General features: G+C 39.0%; 1 protein-coding gene across 7 annotated transcripts in view; it reads left to right on the forward strand.

Annotated features, from left to right (window-relative positions):
* Positions 1-20,064, forward strand: part of LOC139751633 (uncharacterized) — a 1,070,361-nt gene that overhangs the window by 922,065 nt on the left and 128,232 nt on the right. For 5 of the 7 annotated variants that reach the window (XR_011713397.1, XM_071667252.1, XM_071667256.1 and 2 more), the window contains exons 6-7: positions 9,925-9,978; positions 11,265-12,318. Coding sequence is in view for 6 of the 7 variants with exons in the window: in XM_071667252.1 (XP_071523353.1) it covers positions 9,925-9,978; positions 11,265-12,318 (1,108 nt within the window). In the remaining variant the exon portion in view is untranslated. The remainder of the gene's footprint in view (positions 1-9,924; positions 9,979-11,264; positions 12,319-20,064) is intronic. The other 2 variants (XM_071667253.1, XM_071667254.1) reach the window with 2 other exon arrangements.

Below are 20,064 nucleotides of genomic sequence, written 5' to 3' on the forward strand. Positions count from 1 at the left end.
ATTTTAGTAACTCCCCTACCACACCATATATTTGTAAGATCTTCCACAAGGCATCTCGATTAACCCTATAATATGCTTTCTCCAAATTTGTACATGCTGCGTACAAATCTTTCTGTTTCCCAAATTACTTCTCTCACATTCTTAAAAGCAACACCTGATCCAGACATCCTCTCTCATTCCTGAAACCATATTGTTCCTCCCCAGTCTGATACTTTTTACATGCCTTCACTCTCTCAGTTGCCACTAGCACATACAACTTAATAATCAGGTAAACTTAAAGATTTATCTCTGTGGTTGGAACGCTTACCTTTGTCCTTCTTTCCTTTATACAGTGGTGCTATAAATGCATTCCATCATACCTTAGGCACCTTACTTTGACCTATACATACACTGAATATCCTGACTAACCTGTCAACAATATAGTGACCCCCTTTCTTAAGGAATTCAACTTCACAACCATCCACTCCAGCTGCCTTGTCACATTTCACCTTACGTAAGGCTTTTACCAGCTGCTTTTTCTTCACCAAACCTCTTACAGTGACTCTCTCACTTTCCATATCCCCTCTGCCTAAACACCCTATATCTGCCACTATATTGTGAAACATATTCATCAGCTTTCAAAATACTCACTCCATCTTCTCCTAACCTTATTTATCATTACCTGTTACCACTTCCCCATTAAGTAGAAATTAATCAGTCGCAAAAGTTCGTAGGCCAGACTCTTAAAGGAAGAGAGGTTATATGAAGAGGGAAATACAAAAGAGGGAAGAGAATTCTATTGTTTAACTGTTAAGAGGGAAAAAGGAGGCATCATAACATCCAGTCTTAGAGTGGCTGATCTTCACACAAAGGCTGTGGGAAGCAGCAGCCCTATGAGTACAACAGGTCTAAGCCTTTGGGGGTGGGGACACACGCAGACACTTCACAAGAACATTGGCCAGAATAATACCAGTAGAAAAGAGAGTGAAAATGTCATGGTATATGGAAAGGGAAGGTTGAAGAGGTGATGCCAGGAGAATTAATGAGATGGAAGGCTTTTGATTCCACTCTAGTTAGTAGAGAGGTGGAGGATGAGCCAACCAACATGTGAGCACTATTCCATACCTGGGTAAATTAAACCCTTGTAGGTGTCAAACAGCTGCTTGCAATAAAGGGATGGGCCGCTAACAGGCAAAGTCATGTGTCAGACCAATCAGAGGTCCAACGATCTTAAAACAAAGTACAATAAAGATAATTATGGTACATATACAACACCAGGAACAGTTGAAGAGATGGTCTCCTTCACTCAGTTCCACTCTTTGGCTGTCATGTATATTGCACCAAAAATCAGAGACCCTATCCACAATCAGGCTCCACAGAACATTCAGTAGTTTTCCCAACTGCTTCATATGCCCTTCCAACTTTTGGTATGTTGATTTTGTGGGGTTTCCAGGCAGGGTGGAGGATATGGTTTTGCCCAACATGTTTATATTATTACATGGTTGAAATATGCTTTTTGGAAATTGGACAGAGGGCAACAAATTATTTTTAGAAAGAAATATAGGAAGAAATTGTATTTTAGTACTACTAGATATCACAGGGTTCCTGCTTCCCCAATCCAAAATGCTGCACAGTTCAAATTGAGAAAGGAAATATGACCAGTACAGGAAAGAGAATGAGTATTAAATGGAGGATGGAAGGAAAAGTGAATACTTCAGTATGTAAAGTGGAATCATCCTCATAAGAATGAATGAGGTTCGAAGAAGAGATCATTTGTTTAGAGATGAAGAAAGTAGTGAATAGGACAGAACCCTGAGAACACCACTTTTGATAGGATAGGAGGAGGAAGCTGCTCCATCCATGACTACTGCAATGGAACAACCTGAAAGAACAGAGAAGCAATGAAACCCAAGGCAGGAAGTTTGAAAAACAACAATTTATGCCATACCGTCAAATGCGTTGGAGATGTCGAGGGCCACAACAAAATTTTCCTCACATAGGAGAGATCACCAGTAGACCTAGCACTGCAGAATCCATACTAGTGATCTGAAAGAAGGGAATGGGATCCCAAGTGTTTGATTAAATGAGAGTTTAGGAAAATTCAGATACTTTGGAGATAGGAGGTGTGAATGCAATTTGGTGATAGCAGTCTCCATTATTACCGATAGGCTGCACTAAGGCATGATTCTAAGTGGAAGGGAAAAATTAACCCTTGAGTCACTCCCTAACCATTCTTCCCATTTACCCTTGAGCTTTGGTTCATTCAGAGCCAGAACATCCAGGTTCCTTCCTTCAAACATACTACGTATTTCTCATTTCTTCTCATCTGTTAGATCCACACACATTCAGACACCCCAACCTGAGCCTTTGAGGAGAATGAACACTCCTTGCTTGGCTTATTCTTTTGTTCCATTTTCTAGAAACTGAAATATGAGAAAGGGGGATTTCCAGCCCCCACTACATCTGGGATGTAGACAATGAAAACTTTCTAGTAGAGTGCAGAGGAAAACTGATCATTGCTGTAAATATAAAGGTAAGATTTGATAGAAAAGAAAATCTGATGAGCAAATGCTTTACTGAGCTGTGATTAAGATCAAAATGTTTTAAAAGAATACACACAAAGAAGTACCCATACATCTGGTTTTCTCATTTGTGATAATATTCATGCACAACTGTTAGATCCACACACATTCAGACACCCCAACCTGAGCCTTTGAGGAGAATGAACACTCCTTGCTTGCCTTATTCTTCTGTTCCATCTTCTAGAAACTGAAATATGAGAAAGGGGGATTTCCAGCCCCCACTACATCTGGGATGTAGACAATGAAAAGTTTCTAGTAGATTGCAGAGGAAAACTGATCATTGCTGTAAATATAAAGGTAAGATTTGATAGAAAAGAAAATCTAATAAGCAAATGCTTTACCAAGCTGTGATAAAAGCAGATCCATGAAAAAAAATCTTTTAAGATCAAAATGTTTTAAAAGAATACACACAAAGAAGTACCCCTACACCTGGTTTTCTCGTTTGTGATAATATTCATGCACAACTGATTGGCCCTTGCTGTGGGCTGCTCAGTTGCTGTGACTAGTTGTCATATGTAAGATGTAAATTGATTATACAACCTCAGGACTGGACCCCTTTTTGATTGTAGTTGTAAAATGTAATTGAAAACCAGTTCTTCTACAGTGCTTCTGTGGTAAAGATTGGTCCCTCAAGGAACTGTATTTACACACCTCCTGTTCTTCATTAATACAAGCTGTTGGAAGACAGGCCTTTGGGCTGAAGCTTCCACCAACTTAGTAGAACAAAGACCTGACTCAAGAGCCTGGGCCTTACCTTGGGGTGTGGGAGCAGGAGACCCCAGAAGACTTTACCAGGTAAGCATTAGCCACAGTTTCATATCATCTTTTGCAGATGATACAAAAATAAGTATGAAAGTCACATCAATAGAGGATCTGGAAGGCCACATAGAGACAATAAAAAATCTTCAACTGTGCCACTGAGAACAACACACTTTTCAGAGGGGATAAGTTTCAGCTCCAATATGGGGAAAATGAAGAAATCAAAAACAATACAGATTAGTGGACAGACAGTCGATATCATGAATCAGTTGAACAGTTTGAAAGACCTTGGAGTGATAATGTCAAAGACCTCACCTTCAGAGAACACAGCAAAACAATGGTTTGTTCCTCCAGAAGGATGATGGGGTGGATTCTGTAGACTTTCATGCCAAGAGAAGAAAACCTATGATGATACTCAAGACACTTGTTTTTTCACAAATTGAATACTGCTGTGTTCTAACAACAACCAGTAAGGCAGGCAAAACTGCAGAATTAGAAAGTATTCTGTAATCTTTCACAGCTCATATTAACGTGGTTAAAGGAATTGAATTACTAGAAATGGCTGAAATCATTGAGGCTATATTCCCAGGAGTGCAGACAGGAGAGGTATATCATCCTTTATATCTAGAAAATCCCAGAAGGTATAGTTCCCACCTAAGTCACAGAAATATTATCTGACTCGCACAACAGTCATGGAAGACTAAAATACTACCAGAGGTGTGATTTGCACAAAGAAAAAAGTTTCAACATATGGAGAACAAGACTCTCCACCATCTTCCCTGCTTTTGTCAGCAACACCATAGGATGCACAGTAGAGAAGTATAATAGTTCCCTGGTCAAATAAGAACACAATAAGGGGAAGGGGTGCAGAGATGGAGTGTGGTATGGTGGTTAGTAACAAGCCTGCTTGTTTGCTGAAAGAGGAGTTGCAGAAGGTTGTGTTTTATGATGTGTGTAAATGTAGGTGATTTGAATGCAATTAAAAGTATAGTAGTGGTGTTTGAGAGGAAACAATGAAAATATAGATTTTACAAAGCCCTATAGAGTAAGAGAAGAAAGTGTCCTAAACTTTGTTGTAGGTATAGTAGGAGAAAGACTGGAAGAGGTGACAGAATTGAAGTATTTTGGAGCTATTCTGGGGAAGTTTGGGGATATAGAACTTGAGAGAATGGAGAAATCAGTACTTGGTAAAAGAGTCACTGGGTCCCTTAATAGATAATGAAGGGTTGAGATGTAAGTATGAAAGTGAAGAAAGGACTAAGGGATAGCATGGTCCTCCTGCCCCTGAGGTATGCAGTTGAAACTGAACATGAACTGAGTCACAGAGGTCAAGAATCTAGGCTTTGCAAATTGAAGGGAGCATGTGGTGTGACTGAATGGAATGAAGAAATGGGAGGTGTAAAAGAGATTTGGTATAGCAGGGAATACAAAGGGAATGAATTGTGGAGTAGCAGAAAGGGTGAAACATAATACTTTGAGGTGGTTTGGTCATGTGGAAAGAATACAAGATGGGAAGTTTACAAGGATAGTGTACAATAATATGAATAAAGGGGTTGATGTGAGAGGAAGACCACCCGTGATGTAGGGAAATGGAGTAGAAGAATATTGGAGGGAGAGAAATGGAGGAAGAATGTATGGAATGGTGTATGCAGGGAGGCAGGTAAGGACAGGGATGAGTGGAGACTCGTTTGCTAGGGTCACCCTCTTGATGGAAGTTCATGGAGGGAATGAGCAACAGAGATATATAGTATCTATAAAGTGTGCCAGGCCAACCATGTTATAGGGGCTATTTGGGCTTGCAGGCTGCAGCTTCCAACAGTTTCATCAACCAATGACCCAACCCAGCAGTTTGGGTCCAGCCTTAATTGTTTTGGGGTAGAAAACCCTGAAAGACTTCACTGGTTATTCACCAAGGAGTTTCTGCTACTTTGAGGCTGCACATCAATTACTAGGGAATGTTGGACTCCTTTAGGGTCTCATTGATGACACTGAACTGATGATGATGTGGCTTTGTTGAAGGTGACTTTTCACTCGTTTATTTTATTTTTCTTTAATTGTTGTTCAGACTATACCAGCAACTGTGCTGTCAAAGGACTGGCCAGGGCATAAACTATGGAAAGGTCTGTGTGGCCTGGATGTGGATAGGGAGTTAGGGTTTTGGTGCATTACACATGACAGCTAGAGACCGAGTGTGGGCCTTTTTTGCCCGTTTTTCTGACACTACCTTGCTGAAGCAGTGGGTAGTGATGCTGTTTCCTGTGGGGCAGGGTAGTGGCAGGAATGGATGAAGGCAAGCAAGTATGACTATGTACATGTGTATATATATATATGTCTGTGTATGTGTATGTATATATTGATATGTACATGTATATATGTGTGCGTGTATGGGTGTTTATGTATATATATATGTGTATATGAGCGGATGGGCCATTGTTCGTCTGTTTCCTGGCACTACCTCACTGATACAGGAGACAGCAATCAAGTATGATATATGTGTATATATTGATTGATTGCTGTTTCCTGCATCAGTGAGGTAGTGCCAGGAACAGACGAAGAAAGACAACATCCGCTCACATCCATTCTTTAGCTGTCATATGTAATGCATTGAAACCACAGCTCCATATCCACAACCAGGCCCCACGGACCTTTCCATGGCTTACCATCCCCATTTTGAATATTGCGTTCAGTTTTGGTCACCCTACCTAGAGATAAACATACACAGAATGGAGAAAGTTTAGCATTGAGCTACCAAGATGATTCCTGGGCTGAGAAACAAATCCTACAAGAGCATATTAAACAATTTGAATCTATTTAGCTTAAAAAAGAGAAGGCTAAAAGGTGATCTGAAACAAGTATTCAAAATTACCAAAGACTTTGTTAATCTTTATCTGTCAAATTACTCAAGACTTTATCTTCAACAGGATTGTTAACATATGGAACATTTGTCAATTAGAGTGGTTGAAAGCAAAACGTGTGGATGCGCTTAAGAGTACTGATAAATGTTTTGCTTTAAAGTCCATGACTTACATTTTTTACACCTCCTTAGGTTGCATTCACAATTTGTAGGTTATTCTTATTGAATTATCTGTATATCCTTTAACTTTACCACATAATCTGTGAATTTCGGGTATCTTTCACTATTGCAAACAGCCTTGAAAGAATCCAGTGGTATGTTGCTGTTTGTATTCCTTTATATACCTTATTCTAGGTCCATGTTTTGGGTCTATAGGGTCTTGATCTCATGAATGAGGTGAGGCTCTGATGAGGTGTTACAGGAAGCAGCTGCCCAAGTGTACATTCTTGGTTCCATGTGTGCCTAGAAATCTCATGTGTACCCAAGTTTTCATGCCTTCAGACAAGAGTTTGGGCATTCTACCCCTTAGAAAGGTAAGAACCAACCATCTTGAAGCACAGGTGGAAGAAATATATTGCCCAGAGGTGAAATTCCCAAAATAAAGTGGCAGCCTTGAAGAGTAAAGAAAGAACATCATGCCCTCAAGATATCCTGAGGCACACTGAGGTGGGTTACTGGTGCTCACTCTGTTAGAAATCTAGTATCATCGACCAGATGTACAATGATTTCACCCTGAGAGCGTCATTTGCTTTTACCCACAATGAACTGTGGTTATGTATCGCCATTTGAAATATATTGAGGGCACACAAGGCTTTTTGCAAAAGCTGTACTAGGCCAAAGCCCAGTAACCACTCTAATCTTCTTTGATAACTTTGATTTTAATTTTATGCCTGCAAATGATAAAATAGATAATCATTATATGTGTGGGACCTCCAATACATTGATGATTTTGATATATAATGACTTAATATTCCTAAAAAATCTTTTCTTTTTAGTTTAATGTCCAGGCTTTATTACATAAACTTTATTGAGGGGGCTTTTAAACCCCCTTTTCTTTTTTTAATACAACCCTGGCCATGAGGATGGATGAATAACTGGGTTGTCTTTGAGGCAACTGCATTGCCCAGGATTGGAACTTAAGCAGGCCTGTGCATGACCCTTGATCAGCAATGCTAACCACACCACAAAAGCCCATGGAGGTTGATTCTGTAATAGTTGTATGGCGTAATGAACTTATTTGAATCCTATATGAATGAAGAAAATAGAGGAGAAACATAAAAAAGAAATGTAGGATGATAGGTACTATTTAAAATAAACAGTACAAACAGTTGTTGCAATGGACAAGATGGTTGTGAATAGATTTGTGCAAGTATGGTGAAGTATGTGAGATGGAAATACTTGAAAGTAAAACAGTTGGGTTAGGTTATTTTAGGCAAGGATGTTAGTGGGATGCTCATGGGGTCACATTTCACCTGACATATCAGATTACTGTGTAAAGTGTAAGGGTATTATGTGTAGTTATTAGTGTGGGAAGACTGCTTCATTCTATAAGGTGTATAGGAATTGAGGATAAGTGCTCTCTAAGGTTTTATAAAGATGAAGTACTCACATGTAAATGAGAATAGAGTTGGAGATAATTGTTGTTATATCAACTTTTAGAAGTAGTGAATTGTAATTTGTGTATTCCCTTAGGAGTACTAAGTGGCATGACTATTATTTTTTCCTCTTGAATAAGATTTGCTTATACTCTTATTAAAGGATTTATTTATCTTGATAAGTTTTAATGCTAAGAATTGTGATTATAAGTATTTATAAACCATATGAAGTACCCATAGGGAATTGATTTATTCTTTAAGTCAAAGAATTTTGTATATAAGGTACTTAATTCTACAAATTAGAAAAATGGCAAGGATTAGGTTACCTTGTATTCTATCCCTTGTTTGACTTGCTTAGGTGAATCAGCTTTGTAAATTAATTTCTGGGGCAGAAGACCTGAAACATCCTGCCTGTCCAATGATACTTCCTTTGATTTTGAACTTATTAGTTTGCTAGTTTCACATATATTCGCGTAAATATACATCCCAACCCATTCTTCAAGTCCTTGTGTGTTTCATATGGATCCACTTATACATCTCACTTCATGAAGTCCTTAAAAGTTATACAACCCCATTTTTTAAGCCCTAATTTGTATCACATCAATTTATCCAGATACTCATCCTTACCTTTTAAGCTCCTGTATGTTTCGCATGGATCCACTCGGATATGTTATACATTCCTTACTCTTTAAGCCCACATATCTTTCACATGGATCTACTCAGATATATTTTACATCCCTTACTCTTTAAGCCCTAGTATATTTCACTCACATATACATCCTGATTCTAAGCAACCCTTTTTGTGTTTCAGTCTGATGTACATTCCCAGTCTTCAAGTTCTTACACATTTCACATGAACCCATGGATAGCCCAGACTGTTCCAGGAACTAGTTTATTCTGAATGGCTGTTTGAATTCCTGATTTTGAGGACTGCTGTATATAAATGCCAGCATTACATATAAAAGTTAGGAGTTAGTAATGTAATAAATGCCTATTAATACTAGTAATGGCCCTTTGTGTATTGTCTAAATCTTGAATGCACCTACACTTTTTATGAATATTTATCATGATATAAATTCTATCCATTGTTCAACTGGGAAATGCCTTGTTTGTTTAAACATGTGTAATGGTTTATTATTAAAGGAGTTATTGCTGTAGCAATTTGGTAAATTCAGGAAATATTTTGATATTTATTGAACTGTTGTAAGGTCTTCTAAACATGTTAATGCTGCTTCATATCATGTGAGAGTTGTACAATAATTACCTGTACTATTAACGTTAAGAAGAAAGTAGAGATGGGATTGTACAGTGTACTCATTATAGTGTTTGTTAGTGAGTTTGGGTCCTTGTCAGTTGTTATATTACAGAGTGTTATTACTTGATTGATTGGACATGTTTCAGTAACAACAAATACAAGTATTTTTTTTTTCATTGATGCTTAATATAAAACTCTGCTTTATAGAGCAGCTTTTCCCTCAGTCTTTCTCCCTTTCCGCATCATTTATTTACCCCTAAACTTAACTATCTGCAATCTTCAGGCCTTTAACAGCTAATTTCTCATTTCGTATTGTAACATTAACTCAAATCAATGAGTACTTTGGCTTTTTCTAATTATATCCTCTGCTGCTGCTGTCATTGAGTACTCTTCTAGCCCATTCTTTATTATTCTTTTGTAATAATATTGGCTAAGTGTCTTGGTACATCAGGGGAGATCTTATGAATATAGATTTCAGTCTTAAAGCATTCAGGTTAAGTCCATGAGAATATCTTAGTGAGAAACTATCTCATTATCACAGAGTTGGTCACATGTAAGAATTCTTTTATGAAAATTGATCAAAACATCTAGTTTACATTGTAAAATAGGTTAGTTTAGTTAGTTTCTATAATGAAGGCATCATTTGTCTATTAATGTGCACTATGTAGAGTGATTAGGTATAATTAAAGGATGTAGATAATTTCCAGCAAGACTGATGAAATGTTAGTTGATATCTGAAAGCAAGATTGGTCAGTTTTGAATTAGTATTTTTGTAATAAGATTGATCAGCTGTAAATAATCCTATCTTTCCATGAGCACAAGACCTTGCCATAAACTTGTCTAGGTGCTCTTCAATCCTCATATTGAGGGTTGGCCCTGACGCTCCCTCTATTTTTTCAGTGCCAGCTGATGTTGGAGGCAGGTTATGAGCTAGTTGATAAGTCAGAGGACACAGTAAGTGGCATGCACTTGGCTGCTGTGGCCCTCAACACCCTTTGCAACCTCCTCTTTGCTGCCCTAGGAGGTCTCACATCCCTGCTATGTTGTGCTGAAATGCTTTTAATTTGCTTTTGGAGACAAGGAAGTGAAAGGAAGTTGTGAAAATTCCATTTCTATCATTTTTTTCTTTTATGATAAAGGAAATGGGCTATTTAGTTTGTGTTTATGTTTTGGAGAATGAAAAAAAAAAGGAAAAGAGGTTACTAAGACTCCTTTTGTTTTATATATTTTTTTAATTTTTGGCGGGGAAAAAAAGATGACCAAATATTCTTTCTTGCTTGGGTTAAATTGATACAATAAATAGTATGGAAAAGGGAAAGGATGTTGCAAAATTCTCAAAGTGTGTCATTTCCATATTATTAAATTTTTGATTTTGAGTATAATCATCCTGTAATTTTTCATTTTATATTTTTATCTATAATTTTTTTTCATTTAAATGTTTAACTATGTGTGTTATGTTTCATCAAGTTTCATACAAGTTGATAGAGCTTAATTCAATTTTCCTGTGTTTTAAAACAATAAAAAGGTGTTATTACCATTTATTGTGTCATATATAACTTGGTATGATACACTTTTTTGTTTTGGTTTCATAACCATATCAACCTCTTCTTTGTTAATCACATGGCTTATTGTGTCTCTTTGCTTTTTTATTCCTATAAAGAGATTTTCCAGTGCTTGCCTCACCCTTCTTTCCAGTATTCTGAGGTCATGTTTGGAAATTACAGTACTGTGTATGCATGTGGTAAGAAGGGGATTTATTTTGTGTTAAATCATTTGATGATAAATTAACAGAGAAGCATGATGCTATTCTGAGTGGCTGCTTATGTGTTGGTGTCACCAGCCATCAGATATTTCTTCTGTCAGTCAGAAGATGAGATGAAATGCCTGCTTCACTGTGACTGTAAACTCCAAACACAACCAAAGATTCAGAGCAGAGAGCACCAAAAACTCCACTGACCGAGTTCTGTAGAAATGCTTGAGCATATACAGTTTGGAACTACCTGAGAACATGTTAGATAGTACTGTTATGTAAACAATTTGTAAGCTAAAGTATAGACTTTTTCAGTTTTAGGTTGCATTATGTCATGGGTCGATCATATAGTAAATAGTACTATATCCAGATTTAAATCAAGAAATAAAATTCATTCCTATTTTGAATTAGATTTGTTTTAGTCAAAGCAGAAAGTAGTGTAGGTTGGTTTAATGATATGGCTGACCACTAATTCCTTGTCATCTTACAGCCTCCTGAGAACGAGCTGATGAAGGGGTCAGAGCGACAGTTGTCAGAGGCAGAGCTGCGGGTGCGTCGCTCCCTACAGCGATTAGATGTTCCTGAATGGATGAAGAATGCTCAACCTCAGCAGCAAGGCTTTCTTCTTCGCCGCCGTGACTATGGCTCAAGCAATACATCAGCCACTGGTGGTGGCTGGTCAGCATACTCTTCCAAGACTGCATCAATGACATCACTGGGTTCATCTCGAGCTCATACCCCTAATACACCCACAAAAGTTGTCATCCCTACCCGTGTGGCCACAAGGGGTATGACAGGACTTGGAGGTGTAGTCTCTCCTGCCTCTAATTCTTCCATTTCCCCTTCCCCTAGTGACCGCAGTGGCTCTTTGTTCCAGTACCCAATTTCTCGGTGGTCCACATCTCGTCTTAACTCAGGCACTACCACACCCACTGGCTCTGTGACCTCTTCTAAAAGTACCATCACATACACCCGCCAGCCTTACCTAGGATGGCGTTCACAGACCTCCTTAGCATCACTAGCAGGTTCTCAATCTTCACTTACAAATACAGGTTCCTACTTGACTGCAGCAGACAGACTAGCACTTGGCATCACCTCATACAGCCAAAGGTTTGTTAAGCAACCAGTCAACACACAAGACAAGGAGAATTCTTCAGCTGAAGCAAATGCTGCAACACCAAAGTCTGATAGTGAGGAACAGAATAATGAAGGCAACACAAATGGTAACATCAAACTGCAAGTGCCCACTGATGTTGCAGATGTCCATTCTTCCATAAAGGAGGTAACATCAGCCATAGTACATTACTGTAATGAATCTACACCCTCACCAAGGGCATCTCCCAGAGGGTCACCAAGACCAGATGGTAGGGCTCCCTCCCCACGACGTTTGGTGTGGGTTGAGAGCTCCTTTGTAGGCTCTCGACCAATAACTTCCCCCGAGACTCCTACCAGTTCATCTCATGCCATTACTCCAACATCACAACTCAATGGTCATGACATGCCTGAATCCGGTGAGGCCACCTCTCGGCCACCACAGCCCCCGGGTGAGTACCTGCTGGCCTGGTGACCTGTAAGTGGTTGACCAAGGTGGCTGTCACCACCTCTTGAAGGTTTGACCTTAACACCATTTCATGGACTTGCCCACTGAAACCAAAGTGTACATAGTGTACATTGTTTGGACGCTTTAAGATTTCTTTCCCATATTTAAGAATGCAGTGTTTATTATTTTCATATTTTTATGCTTATTTTAGCTTGCATGAAATTACATTTGTGCCTGTCTAGAAGACACTTTGCATGACCAGGAAGCTTTGCATTTTCATGACTGGTATTGCAGGTAATGATGTCATTTTTCAATTTTCCCTGCTATCTGATATGTGGCCCTCTGAGTGTCAACAGCACAATAAAAACTTCCCAAAAATTATGGCACAGTTATCAATAAGAAAACAGATTACTTATAGTCATTACTTGTCCAAACAGCATTTGTTAAGCAATATTTTAAATACCTATGTTATCTTTTTGAGTTGTAAGCCAGAAAAATGTAATGCTGCTAAGTGTGTCAGGAATAAGTTTAGTGTGAGTGAATTGCCCCTTTAAAATGCTTTGTATTGATTTCCCAAAGTTTCTTGTAAGTGGCTAGCTTTTATAGCTTTTGAAGACTGTACAGTATTTCACTTGTCCCAACTGCCTATGCTTTAACTTCTCATAACTATTATCTAAGTTCCTGGGTGGTATAAAATCAAAAGTCTACAAGCATAAGATCCCCTCTCATCTACAGAGCTACACACCAAGCTGTACTAAGACTACTGACATGCATTAAAACCTGTTTAACATTATTTTCCACTGTTTAAGCACAAGTACTGGATAGATGATTAAATGAAGCTCTAGAAAAATGCTGGATATGCTGCCATTGTTGGTAGTGTAGTATTTGGAGTTTAGTGACAGATGAGAGCATCTGAATACACACCAACCTCTTATTCTATAGAGTAATTGTTTACTGTCAGTTCAAATGAGGGGTTTATACAGTATGTGTTAATATACAATTGATATTTATTTATGTACTTAGTATCTAGCATTGTATTTGTTTTCTGGTTCTCACCTTGATTATTTAAAATTGTTTGATTTCATGCTAGGAATTTTATATTTCATCATGTAATTCAAAGGACTAAATAGTCATATAAAGTTAAGTACATTTTGTCATATTTTATGTTTTAAGCAATACTATTATTTCTTACATTGAAGAAAGTCTCTGAATTAGGAAGAAAATGCTTAATATGGAAATTTTGTAAAAAAAAAAAAAAAAAAAATTAGTTGAAAATTTGTTAGAATTCTTGATTGTTCTTAACTAGATCCAAGTTCTTATTTGTAACACCACCTGGGAATTTTCATTATTGTTGTTGTTGCATTTCCAGAGTTTCTTCACTGTGGATAGCGTAGTGGTGAAGTTGAATTAAGACCCAGTTTTCTCAGGACCAGTGCCTCTTACTTATCTTGCAAGCATTAGGGGAAAAAGTTTGTTGCTCTTACTGATTCATGACATTATTACCTGTGTTTGCAAAGCCTTTGGATAAATGTTGCTATGTTGAAAAGATATGATTTTAACCCATCTGTACACAAAATGTGCATAGATTTATTTTTAATGGTAGTTTTGAAGTTTTACTGTGTATATTATCTTCGAAGGGAGAAACTTACTTCTATTATCTAAATAATAAGATGTTTATTGCTGTCTGTTTTGTTATAAAGTGCCTTATCTGCATTTAAGTAACTGTTTTACAATTTTAATATTTGAAGCACTGGTCCTGAGAAAATTGGTCGGAGTCCCAACTATTTAGGGAGGTTTAGAAAAACTCTTATAAAGTAGTCTGGGACATTGTAAATGCATGCCCAAAGTTGTATTCTTGACCAAGGGTTGTCTGGCTTTTTTGTAAATCATTTGTCATATGTCTGTACATAGTGTTGTTTTAAGATAATATATATCTAGATATTGTTTATAATTTTGTTTTGCTTTTCCTTTTATTTTGTGTAAGTTATTATTTGTTTTTGCTTGCTTTTTTTCTTTGATTTCAGAACCCCTCCATGTGCAGTAGTTGGAGGATGATATAATGATAACTCATAGTTTAGTATTGTTCAGTTTTCATAATACAGCAGTTGAAAGTGTTTTTGACATATTTTTGGAAAATCATTTCAGATGAACATTATAAGTGAAGTAGGGTTAAAGGCAAAGAATGTAGAGAAAAACCTTTCACTTCCTGCTAATTGTGTTGCACTTTACACATGAATCGAAGCACCCTTATAATTGAAAACAAATATAGTGCTTAGAAAAGTGAACTTTATATTTCAAGCTCCCATCAGAGGTTCAATAAAAAGCTGAGAAAATGAGCTTGCCTCTAAAGATGACTTACATATTCATATCAATATCCAGTTATAGTACCCTGCATGGATATAACAAAACCTACATAGACATAAGTGATGTACAGAATGTTTGTCAATTAGTCTGCAAAATAAGGACAACAGTGAAAAAATATGTAGAGGTGTTTCTTACAGTCGAAATAGTCTGTACAAGAAGAGTGGGTTACCACTGTTAGTACACTTATATGATAAAGTCATCCTTTTTCATAGAGGAAACAGCTGTGGTAGATCAAAATACAGCAGTGTAACATTCTAGAAGCATATCACTGTGTAATACAAGGGGCTACTGCAATAACAGTAGATGTCGAGGATTTTAGAATTACACTCTGTGTTCAATAACATACAGTATGATAGTGGGCAAGGAATAGTATGGTATGGCCTACCAACAGCACTCAACATAAATAATACATTCATAACCACCCACCCAACAAACAAAGTATGAAACGTTTTCAATGAAATATGGTCTCATGGCCACCCTAATTATCAAAACAAGTAAACAATGAAGTAACAATAAATGTGCTACATTAAGAATACCAAAAATATAATCATGCTCAAATATGCTAAACATTAAAGCAGACTTTTTTCTTTTGGCAGAAATGGCATGAGCAAATGAATACCCTAATCAGGGTCATCTCTGACACAGGCCAAGGGAGCATTTTCTCTTCTTAGGCTTGGTCATCTGTTCTTGGCATTACCTCACTAACGTGGGAAATGGTGAACATGTATAAAAACAAATACATACATACATATATATATATATATATATATATATATATATATATATATATATATATATATATATATATATATTGAGGATGTAAGGCATGTGTGCGTGTAGGAAGAGAGGAAAGTGATTGGTTCTCAGTGAATGTAGGTTTGCAGCAGGGGTGTGTGATGTCTCCATGGTTGTTTAATTTGTTTATGGATGGGGTGGTTAGGGAGGTGAATGCAAGAGTTTTGGAAAGAGGGGCAAGTATGAAGTCTGTTGGGGATGAGAGAGCTTGGGAAGTGAGTCATTTGTTGTTCGCTGATGATACAGCGCTGGTGGCTGATTCATGTGAGAAACTGCAGAAGCTGGTGACTGAGTTTGGTAAAGTGTGTGAAAGAAGAAAGTTAAGAGTAAATGTGAATAAGAGCAAGGTTATTAGGTACAGTAGGGTTAAGGGTCAAGTCAATTGGGAGGTGAGTTTGAATGGAGAAAAACTGGAGGAAGTGAAGTGTTTTAGATATCTGGGAGTGGATCTGTCAGCGGATGGAACCATGGAAGCGGAAGTGGATCATAGGGTGGGGGAGGGGGCGAAAATTCTGGGAGCCTTGAAAAATGTGTGGAAGTCGAGAACATTATCTCGGAAAGCAAAAATGGGTATGTTTGAAGGAATAGTGGTTCCAACAATGTTGTATGGTTGCGAGGCGTGGGCTATGGATAGAGTTGTGCGCAGGAGGATGGATGTGCTGGAAATGAGATGTTTGAGGACAATATGTGGTGTGAGGTGGTTTGATCGAGTAAGTAACGTAAGGGTAAGAGAGATGTGTGGAAATAAAAAGAGCATGGTTGAGAGAGCAGAAGAGGGTGTTTTGAAATGGTTCGGGCACATGGAGAGAATGAGTGAGGAAAGATTGACCAAGAGAATATATGTGTCGGAGGTGGAGGGAATGAGGAGAAGAGGGAGACCAAATTGGAGGTGGAAAGATGGAGTGAAAAAGATTTTGTGTGATCGGGGCCTGAGCATGCAGGAGGGTGAAAGGAGGGCAAGGAATAGAGTGAATTGGAGCGATGTGGTATACCGGGGTTGACGTGCTGTCAGGGGATTGAATCAAGGCATGTGAAGCGTCTGGGGTAAACCATGGAAAGCTGTGTAGGTATGTATATTTGCGTGTGTGGACGTATGTATATACATGTGTATTGGGGTGGGTTGGGCCATTTCTTTCGTCTGTTTCCTTGCGCTACCTCGCAAACGCGGGAGACAGCGACAAAAAAAAAAAAAAATAAAAAAAAATATATATATATATATATATATATATATATATATATATATATATATATATATATATATAATTTTTTTGCTTTGTCGCTGTCTCCCGCGTTCGCGAGGTAGCGCAAGGAAACAGACGAAAGAAATGGCCCAACCCACCCCCATACACATGTATATACATAAGTCCACAGACGCAAATATACATACCTACACAGCTTTCCATGGTTTACCCAAGACGCTTCACATGCCCTGATTCAATCCACTGACAGCACGTCAACCCTGGTATACCACATCGATCCAATTCACTCTATTCCTTGCTCTCCTTTCACCCTCCTGCATGTTCAGGCCCTGATCACACAAAATCTTTTTCACTCCATCTTTCCACCTCCAATTTGGTCTCCCACTTCTCCTCATTCCCTCCACCTCCGACACATATATCCTCTTGGTTAATCTTTCCTCACTCATTCTCTCCATGTGCCCAAACCATTTCAAAACACCCTCTTCTGCTCTCTCAACCACGCTCTTTTTATTTCCACACATCTCTCTTACCCTTACGTTACTTACTCGATCAAACCACCTCACACCACACATTGTCCTCAAACATCTCATTTCCAGCACATCCATCCTCCTGTGCACAACTCTATCCATAGCCCACGCCTCGCAACCATACAACATTGTTGGAACCACTATTCCTTCAAACATACCCATTTTTGCTTTCCGAGATAATGTTCTCGACTTCCACACATTTTTCAAGGCTCCCAGGATTTTCGCCCCCTCCCCCACCCTATGATCCACTTCCACTTCCATTTATAAAAGAAAAAGGCAGGAGGTCAAGAGAAAGGTGCAAGAGGTGAAAAAGAGGGCAAATGAGAGTTGGGGTGAGAGAGTATCATTAAATTTTAGGGAGAATAAAAAGATGTTTTGGAAGGAGGTAAATAAAGTGCGTAAGACAAGGGAGCAAATGGGAACTTCAGTGAAGGGGGCTAATGGGGAGGTGATAGCAAGTGGTGGTGATGTGAGAAGGAGATGGAGTGAGTATTTTGAAGGTTTGTTGAATGTGTTTGATGATAGAGTGGCAGATAGAGGGTGTTTTGGTCGAGATGGTGTGTGAAGTGAGAGGGTCAGGGAGAATGATTTGGTAAACAGAGAAGAGGTAGTGAAGGCTTTGGGGGAGATGAAAGCTGGAAAGGCGGCGAGTTTGCATGGTATTGCTGTGGAATTTATTAAAAAAGGGGGTGGCTGTATTGTTGACTGGTTGGTAAGGATATTCAATGTATGTATGGTTCATGGTGAAGTGCCTGAGGACTGGCGGAATGCATGCATAGTACCTCTGTATAAAGGCAAAGTAGATAAAGGTGAGTATTCCTGTGAAGTTATATGGGAGGGTATTGATTGCGAGGGTCAAGGCATGTACAGAGCATCAGACTGGGGAAGAGCGGTGTGGTTTCATAAGTGGTAGAGGATGTGTGGATCAGGTGTTTGCTTTGAAGAATGTATGTGAGAGATACTTAGAAGAACAGATGGGTTTGTATGTAGCATTTCTGGATCTGGAGAAGGCATATGATAGAGTTGATAGAGATGCTCTGTGGAAGGTATTAAGAGTATACGGTGTGGGAAGGAAGTTGCTAAAAGCAGTGAAAAGTTTTTATCGAAGATGTAAGGCATGTGTACGAGTAGGAAGAGAGGAAAGTGATTGGTTCCCAGTAAATGTCAGTTTGCGGCAGGGTGCGTGATGTCTCCAAGGTTGTTTAATTTATTTATGGATGGGGTTGTTAGGGAGGTGAATGCTAGAATTTTGAAGAGAGGGGCAAGTATACAGTCTTATGGATGAAATGGCTTGGGAAGTGAGTCAGTTGTTGTTCGCTGATGATTCGGGTGAGAAACTGCAGAAGTTGGTGACTGAGTTTGGTAAAGTGTGTGAAAGAAGAAAGCTCAGATTAAATGTGAATAAGAGCAAGGTTACTAGGTTCAGTAGGGTTGAGAGAGAAATAAATTGAGAGGTAAGTTTGAATGGAGAAACACTGGAGGAAGTGAAGTGTTTTAGATATCTGGGAGTGGATTTGGCAGCGGATGGAACCGTGGAAGCAGGAGTGAGTCACAGGGTGGGGGAGGGGGTAAAGGTTCTTGGAACCTTGAAGAATGTGGGGAAGGCGAGAACGTATTCTCGGAGAGCAAAAATGGGTATGTTTGAAGGTATAGTGGTTCCAACAATGTTGTGTGGTTGTGAGGCATGGGCTATAGATAGTGTTGTGCGGAGGAGGGTAGATGTGCTGGAAATGAGATGTTTAAGGACAATATGTGGTGTGAGGTGGTTTGAGTAAGTAATGACAGGGTAAGAGAGATGTGTGGTAATCTAAAGAATGTGGTTGAGAGAGCAGAAGAGGGTGCATTGAAATGGTTTGGTCACATGGAGAAAATGAGTGAGGAAAGATTGACAAAGAGGATATATGTGTCAGAGGTGGAGGGAACGAGAAGTGGGAGACCAAACTGGAGGTGGAAGGATGGAGTGAAAAAAATTTTGAGCGATTGAGGCCTGAACATACAGGAGGGTGAACGGCATGCAAGGAATAGAACGAATTAGAACGATGCGGTGTACCAGGGCCGACACGCTGTCACTGGATTGAACTAGGGCATGTGAAGCGTCTGGGATAAACTGTGGAAAGTTCTGTGGGGCCTGGATGTGGAAAGAGAGCTATGGTTTTGGTGCATTACACATGACAGCTAGAGACTGAGTGCGAACGAATGTGGCCTTTGTTTTCTTTTCCAAGCGTTACCTCATGCGCATGTGTGGGAAGGGGGGTGCCATTTCATGTGTGGCAGATGGGGGCAGAAATGTATGAAGGCAGCAGGTATCAATATGGTGCATGTGAATATATGTATATGTCTATGTATGTATATGTATGTGTACAGTGAAATGTATAGGTATGTATATGTGTGTGTGTGTGTGTGGTGGTTTATGTATATACACGTGTGTGTGGGTGGGTTGGGCCATTCTTTCTTCTGTTTCCTTGCGCTACCATGCTCACATGGGAGACAGCTTTGTCGCTGTCTCCCGCGTTAGCAAGGTAGCGCAAGGAAACAGACAAAAGAATGGCCCAACCCACCCACATACACATGTATATACATACATGTCCACACACACACATATACATTCCTATACATCTCAACGTATACATATATACACACACTCAGACATGTACATATATACACATGTACATAATTCATACTGTCTGCCCTTATTCACTCCTGTCGCTACCCTGCCACACATGAAATGACAGCCCCTTACCCCCGCATGTGCGCGAAGTAGCGCTAGGGAGAGACAACAAAGGCCACATTCATTTATACTCAGTCTCTAGCTGTCATGCATAATGCACCCATTCCACATCCAGCCCCCACAAAACATTCCATGGT

The sequence above is a fragment of the Panulirus ornatus genome, chromosome 11 (assembly GCF_036320965.1).
Source record: "Panulirus ornatus isolate Po-2019 chromosome 11, ASM3632096v1, whole genome shotgun sequence".
Lineage (NCBI taxonomy): Eukaryota > Metazoa > Arthropoda > Malacostraca > Decapoda > Palinuridae > Panulirus > Panulirus ornatus.